The following is a 7,841-nucleotide window of genomic DNA, read 5'->3' on the forward strand; positions in this document are numbered from 1 at the left end:
AAAAAAAAAAAAAAAAAAAAAAAAATTAGTCCAGTGTGGTGGCACCTGTCTTTAGTCCCAGCTACTTTGGAGGCTGAGGCGGGAGGATCACTTGATCCCAGGAGTTTGAGGTTACTGTGAGTTATGATTGTGCCACTGCACTCCAGCCTGGCTAACAGAGAGACTCTTACTCTGTCTCTACAGAAATAAGTAAATGTTAAAAAATCATCCAGAATGGGTTGCCGGCATGCTTCTATGGTTCCAGAATCTATAAGACTCTAAGGGCAAGAATTCTCATCATTAACTCTAACCCTCTGCAGTCCTTAGTCAATGGGGAACAAAAACCAAGGATCCGTGTGGGGCCGTCTTAGATAAGATGGCACCTCATTTGCCTGTGTTCCCCTTCACTAAACCAGGCATGCATATTCTGGCTCTTCTTCAAACCTAGCTTTGCTCTGAGTCTCTGCTAACCATTTTAATTCAAGAAACCCATTCTATGGCCTCCTTGACAAGGAAATCTAAGAGAGAAAGGACAAACAGCCTCCTGAGTCATACCAATGTTTTTCCTTGCCACCAGCAGTTACCTTTTTCTTCGGTCCATTTGTGTGCACGTAGACTAGTTTGTCTTTTGCATGTGAGATGCCGAGGGCTCTTCCAATCACACTGTTGAGAAGATTTTTGGGCTGTGGGAATTCTTTTAATAGGTCCCTAGAAGCTAAGAAAATAAGAACAAAAGCATTACAGTTGTTCTTTTTCTTTTAAAAACTCCATGGGGTGTGTATCAGGGCAACCCTGGGCTGGATTCTGAGGATGTTGTCTCATGACCCCAAACCACCCAGGAGCATCTTGGAAAAGAAAAGAGGAATGACTTCAGGGTTTACAGGGAAGAGTGGGGCCAGACCCACTTGAATAACCATCTCCTGAAGAAGGGCCAATGACCCACACACCACAGAAGGGAAGCTACCAGCATCCTCTACCCGCCCAACCTCCTATTTCATACATCACCTACAAAAGCCTGCTTGGTCAATAAACCCCCCTAGTCTGATGTCTGAAAGAAGACACTAAACAAACAAGCAAGCAAAAAATACAAAAACAAAAATCCACCACACACACAAACTGGAGATCAAGACAATGCAAGGCTCTTCCTAAAATAAGACACGCACAAGAGAGACCTGGCCCCATGTGTCTCAAGTGATGAGATCCAGATGCTGAATACCGGGCCCCAGCTCTCAACCGTAACTAAGCACACTGCAAAAAGCTCCCACAGAACCAAACTATGTGTGGGGACTGATTAAAGACCTCTACATCTGGCTGGGCGCAGTGGCTCACACCTGTAATCCCAGCACTTTGGGAGGCCAAGGCACACGGATCACCAGGTCGGGAGTTTGAGACCAGCAGCCTGGCAACATAGTGAAACCTTGTCTCTACTAAAAATACAAAAAAATTAGCCAGGCCTGGTGGCAGGCGCCTGTAGTCCCAGCTACTCTTGGGAGGCTGAAGCAAGAGAATCGCTTGAACCCGGGAGGCAGAGGTTGCGGTGAGGCAAGATCACGCCACTGCACTCCAGCCTGGGCAACAAGAGTGAAACTCCATCTCAAAAAAAGAAAAAAGAAAACCTCTATATCTGAGCAGGCATGAACTATTCCTCCCCCAAGTTCTCTGGAGTCAAGGGGAAAACTGATGCATCAGATACCATGAGAGGTACCTCGCTTCTTTTCACTTGTTTTTTGGATTAATCCCAGAGCAGAAAGGGAAGAGATTATCCACCTAGAGTAAGCTTGTACCAGACACAAGGCTTAACCAGGTCATAAAGAGGTCTGCTAGGAATATGGGGGGACCATATCATTTTCCACTGTAGCCTCTGGCAGCTCCAAAAGGAGATGTAGATATACACATGTGCACCTGTGTGTATACTGATCACCTGGGGAGCTTTTTCACCGCATGGACAACCAGCTCCCCACAGGGCACCTGAGAATGGGAGCGATGTTGGAGGCGGCTCTATATTTTGAAAAAGTGCCTCCAAGTATTCTGATGTAACTCTGCTGCCTGGTTTGAGACTGTTTCCTTGGGACAGACTCCTGTGTCAAGTGGCCAGGATGGAGGACACCTGATCCTGTCTCCCTCTAAGCCGTAACTTGTAAAGCAACTAAGAGTCAAGCAGTTAAGAAACCACATCTAAGTGGATTTGGGCGGAGGGGGGATGGGGGGTTGGTCACAGAGGGACCCAACTTTGAGTAGCCCACTACACCCACTGGTTTAACAAGAGAGCTGCACTGAGAACCCCACCCCCCCACGCCCACTTCAGCTCTGTAAGGTTGGTGAAAGCTGGCACTCTCTACCCACCCTTGATGCTTTCAACAGTTTTATTCCCTGCACTATTTGGGAGGCACAAAGCTGGAATCCACCAGAGCAGTCATTCTGTCTCTGAGATCCTGATGTCCCAGGAGTTATTTGGGGCTATTTCTCACACTGGTGAGGGCATGCTTGTCCCTAGAAGCTCTAGCCCTTGGCCACTCATCCCGGCAGGAGTTGGACTTTACTCGTTTTCCCCACTCCCTCGAGGTCTCGCATCTCTCACCTATTCTTGCTGGGAACAGGCACTCTAAGGGTCCGTTCGGGCCTGTGCCACGCTAAGCTTTACAAACAGCAGGGCCGCTGCGCGCCGACGGATGGCGAACTTGGCCACTATGGAAGAGAGGACCCCCGGCCGCCAGGCCCGATTTCGGCCCGCGTCCCTAGCTCTGCCATCCCAGGAGTCAAGGGCGCTGCGGACCGCCCGCCCCCGCCGATGCCCTCACCGTTCACCATGCTTCCGTCGCCTTCCCCAGGCCCGCCGGGGGCCATCCCTGACTCGGCCTCGGCGGCCTCCTTGGTGCGGTCGGGGTGGGCGCAGCCTGATGAGAAGCCGCGCGAGCGACCCTGTCGCCCAGCAGCGCGGGGACCCAGCGGCCGCAGGCGCGGAGAGATGCCGGCGGCCAGCGCCATGAGTCTCCTGGCGGCCGCCATCGTGCTCCCGCCGACCCTGCGGCCTGTGCGCGGCAGGGACCGGGCGAAGAGAACGGGAGCAGCCGGTCCGAGCGCCGCGCGCCCCCTGCGGGACGGGCGGACCCGAGGCCCGAGCCTAGGCGAGGGCATCGGCAGCCCGCCCTCGCTCACCACAGCCCTGGGCCTTCAGTAGGCGGCTCGGCGCGGCCCAGGGCTAGGACCCTGCCAAGCTCACTCTCCAGCAAATCCAAACCAGCTGTCAGCTGGATGGGAGGCAGGAAGATGGAATGGGGCTTTTGGGGGGAAAATAATGCTAATCCTTAGCTCAATGTCATCTAAGGAAGTTTCAAAGTTAGTTCCCTCTAGGTCCTAGCAATTGTTCCTAACTACCGCTCACGTGCCTCTGGCAAATTGGCAGCCCCATCTTATTTAGTGGCTTACAAAGTAAACCTGGTAAAGATCTGGAGCCAGGGCCGGGTGTGGTGGCTCACGCCTGTAATCCCAACACTTTGGGAGGTTGAGGCGGGTGGATCCCTTGAGCCCAGGATTTTGAGACCAGCCTGGGCAGCATAGTGAAACCCCAACTCTATTAAAAGTTTAAAAAATGAAAAAGAAGATCTGGAACCAGGCCAAGGAAGACCTCTTCAACATAAGCAGAAACAGATTTAATCCCCAGGGCTGGAGGGGAAGGCGAAAATACCCAACTTTGGACCAAGAATTGAGTTGGTCCAGCGTAAAGTCCAGCAGTCAAAGTACTGTTCCTCACCAGGCGCAGTGGCTCACGCCTGTAATCCCAGCACTTTGGGAGACCGAGGCGGGCAGATCATGAGATCAGGAGATCGATACCAGCCTGACCAACATGGTGAAACCCCATCTCTACTAAAAATACAAAATTAGCTGGGCATAGTGGCGCATGCCTGTAGTCCAGGCTACTCGGGAGGCTGAGGCAGAAGAATCGCTTGAACCCGGAAGGTGGAGGTTGTAGTGAGCCAAGAGCATGCCACTGCACTCCAGCCTGGGCAACAAAAGTGAAACTCTGTCTCAAAAAAAAAAACAAAAGGCCAAACACGGTGGCTCACACCTGTAATCCCAGCACTTTGGGAGGCCGAGGTAGGAGGATCACAAGGTCAGGAGATTGAGACCATCCTGGCTAACACGATGAAACCCCATCTCTATTAAAAATACAAAAAAATTAGCCAGGCATGGTGGCGGGCGCCTGTAGTCCCAGCTACTCAGGAGGCTGAGGCAGGAGAATGGTGTGAACCCGGGAGGTGGAGCTTGCAGTGATCACGCCACTGCACTCCAGCCTAGGCGATAGAGCGAGACTCCATCTCAAAAAAAAAAAAAAAAANAATACAAAATTAGCTGGGCATAGTGGCGCATGCCTGTAGTCCAGGCTACTCGGGAGGCTGAGGCAGAAGAATCGCTTGAACCCGGAAGGTGGAGGTTGTAGTGAGCCAAGAGCATGCCACTGCACTCCAGCCTGGGCAACAAAAGTGAAACTCTGTCTCAAAAAAAAAAACAAAAGGCCAAACACGGTGGCTCACACCTGTAATCCCAGCACTTTGGGAGGCCGAGGTAGGAGGATCACAAGGTCAGGAGATTGAGACCATCCTGGCTAACACGATGAAACCCCATCTCTATTAAAATACAAAAAAATTAGCCAGGCATGGTGGCGGGCGCCTGTAGTCCCAGCTACTCAGGAGGCTGAGGCAGGAGAATGGTGTGAACCCGGGAGGTGGAGCTTGCAGTGATCACGCCACTGCACTCCAGCCTAGGCGATAGAGCGAGACTCCATCTCAAAAAAAAAAAAAAAAGTACTATTCCTCACTTGCTAGAAAGCCAAATAGGATTTCATTCCCAAAATATTCTGCCTGGATCTTAGCCAGATTCATTCCTCTTCTGCCTATGGCCGTGAAGAGCAAGGCTTTGGGTCAACCGGGAATCAAACTGAATCTGCGTGTTGTGGGTAATGACAGTGCAGAGCCAGGGCCTCAAGGTCTCTGTCCCTTACAGGGGGCCCTGGACAGAGGCTGGCAGTGTAGCTGGAGGTAAGCTGGTAGGGAGGGATGTGTTTGTTTTACGAGTCCAAGTCTGAGTCCGATGAGCTCTGGGAGAGCTTGTTAAAACAGGCTGCAGGGAGCCACCCTCAGTTTCTTATTCATTAGGTCTGGAGTGGGGCCCAGGAATCTGCTTTTTTTTTTCCTGGTGAGATGGAGTCTCACTCTTGTTGCCCAAGTTGGAGTGCAATGGCGCAATTTTTGCCACTGCAACCTCTGCCTCCTGGGTTCAAGCAATTCTCCTGCCTCAGCCTCCCAAGTAGCTGGGATTACAGGCACCACCACCACACCTAGCTAATTTCTGTAGTTTTAGTAGAGACGGGGTTTCACTATGTTGGCCACACTGGTCTCAAACTCCTGGTCTCAAACTCCTGGTCTCAAATGATCTGCCGGCCTAGACCTCCCAAAGTGCTGGGATTACAAGCATGAGTCACGGCGATGGGCCGAGAATCTGTATTTTTTTTTTTTTTTTTAACATAGTCTTCCTCTTATTGCCAGGGTGGAATGCAATGGCGCAATCTCAGCTCACTGCAACCTCCACCTCCCAGGTTCAAGCGATTCTCCTGCCTCAGCCTCCCAAGTCGCTGGGATTACAGGCATGTGCCACCATGCCTGGCTAATTTTGCATTTTCAGTAGAGACGGGGTTTCTCCATGTTGATCAGGCTGATCTCAAACTCCTGACCTCAGGTGATCGCCTGCCTCGGCCTCCCAAAGTGCTGGGATTATAGGCGTGGGTCACCACACCCGGCCGAATCTGCATTTTTAACAAGTTCCCAGGTGATGCTGAAGCTGCTGGTCTGGCACTGCACTCTTAGAATTGCTGGCCGGCTGGCCAGGTGCAGTGGCTCACACCTGTAATCCTAGCACTTTGGGAGGCGGAGGCAGGCAGATCATCTGAGGTCAGGAGTTCAAGACCAGCCTGGCCAACATGATAAAACCCCATCTCTACTAAAAATACAAAACTTAGCCAGGTGTGGTGTTGGGCACCTGTAATCCCAGCTACTCAGGAGGCTGAGGCAGGAGAATTGCTTGAACCTGGGAGGCGGAGGTTGCAATCAGCTGAAATTGTGCCGCTGCACTCCAGCCTGGGTGACAACAGTGAGACTTCATCTCAACAACAACAACAAAAAAAAGAACTGCTGCCCATGAAAAGAACATGGAATTTGAGTCCTAATACTTGGGCTTAGCCTAAATTATATGACTTGCCAGCTGAGAAACCTGGGCAATTTCATCAACTGGGAAAATTAGAACAAACTTGCTCTACTCATTCTGTGTGGCTGTGGATAGGATCAAATGGGAATATTCAGAAGGCTTTGCACAGTGCTGTGTTGGAGAACCCCCCACCCTCTGAGGTCTGAAACAACAGGGAAAGGTCCTTTAGAGACACACCTGGGCAGAGTGGTACAGCTTCAACTCCAGCTTTGCCATTTACTTCTCGGTGGGTTTTTACCCGGAAAGAGGCAAAAGGGAAGGTGGCTTTGGCAGCAATTGTGTGACACTGCAACTGTCACACGTGGACACCACCATCTGTATCAAACACCCCTACCCAGATCATCCATATTGGGAATGAAGAACATGATTCTCCCAGGACTTGGCATTTGGCCAGGTGGCACATCAATTTGCCAAAAGCCTAGATATCCACATTGCCTTATGGTAAGTTTCAAGGATTGTTAACAGCCTAAATTCCCTCAAGAAAATCTAGAAGCTTACCTAGCCTGGTAGTGGCTGCGATGGCTTCGGACAAACTTTGAAATGGTATCTGAGACCAGGCGCAGTGGCTCATGCCTGTAATCCCAGCACTTTGGGAGGCCGAGGCGGGCGGGTCACGAGGTCAGGAGTTCGAGAACAGCCTGGCCAACATGGTGAAACCCCGTCTCTACTAAAAATACAAAAATTAGCTGGGCATAGTGTCGCGTGCCTGTAATCCCAGCTACTCAGGAGGCTGAGGCAGGAGAATTGCTTGAACCCAGGAGGCGGAGGTTGCAGTAAGCCAAAATCACGCCACTGCACTCCAGCCTGGGTGACAGAGCAAGACTCCATCTCAAAAAAAAAAAAAAAAGAAAAGAAAAGAAAATGGTATCTGAAAGCTGAAGGAGACAACAGTCTAGACAGAAAGGCCCAATCTGGACAGCAGGACCCAAGCCCTTTGTGGCACTTGAGGAAGCCCTCAGGATAGCACTCTGTTCTGATAGCCATTTGGCATAAGGTTGAAATGCCATGATTTCTTAGATTTGCTTCCAAAGAAGCCAAAATGAAGAGCTATACACAAAGCAACACTGGTCATGAGTTGTTAATTGTTGAAGCTGGGTGACAGGTACTTGCAGGTTCATTATACTATTTTTTGTAGTTTATAACACATGTGTTGAACAGACGTTTAGATTTTTATGTTAAAAAAATAAATCAGGCCGGGCACGGTGGCTCAAGCCTGTAGTCCCAGCACTTTGGGAGGCCTAGATGGGCAGATCACGAGGTCAGGAGATCGAGACCATCCTGGCTAACATGGTGAAACCCCGTCTCTACTAAAAAATACAAAAAAACTAGCTGGGCGAGGTGGCAGGCGCCTGTAGTCCTGGCTACTTGGGAGGCTGAGGCAGGAGAATGACGTAAACCCGGGAGACAGAGCTTGCAGTGAGCTGAGATCTGGCCACTGCATCCAGCCTGGGCGACAGAGCGAGACTCTCTCTCAAAATAAATAAATAAATAAATATATAAATAAATAAATAAATAAATAAATCAGCCAGGCGCAGTGGCCCATGCCTGTAATCCCTGGGAGGCTGAGGTGGGCGGATCACGAGATCAAGAGATTGAGACCATCC

General features: G+C 50.7%; 1 protein-coding gene across 2 annotated transcripts in view; it reads right to left on the reverse strand.

Annotated features, from left to right (window-relative positions):
• Positions 1 to 7,841, reverse strand: part of DHX30 (DExH-box helicase 30) — a 51,451-nt gene that overhangs the window by 30,986 nt on the left and 12,624 nt on the right. Inside the window, exons 1-2 of one of the 2 annotated variants that reach the window (XM_017855682.1) lie at positions 2,778 to 3,129; positions 564 to 694 (exon numbers count right to left, since the gene is read on the reverse strand). In XM_017855682.1, coding sequence (XP_017711171.1) covers positions 564 to 694; positions 2,778 to 3,114 — 468 coding nt within the window. In that variant the 5' untranslated portion in view covers positions 3,115 to 3,129. Of the gene's footprint in view, positions 1 to 563; positions 695 to 2,777; positions 3,130 to 7,841 lie in introns of those variants that run through there. The other variant, XM_017855683.1, reaches the window with a different exon arrangement.

The sequence above is a fragment of the Rhinopithecus bieti genome, unplaced genomic scaffold, assembly GCF_001698545.2.
Source record: "Rhinopithecus bieti isolate Rb0 unplaced genomic scaffold, ASM169854v2 scaffold_39746, whole genome shotgun sequence".
Taxonomy (NCBI): Eukaryota; Metazoa; Chordata; class Mammalia; order Primates; family Cercopithecidae; genus Rhinopithecus; species Rhinopithecus bieti.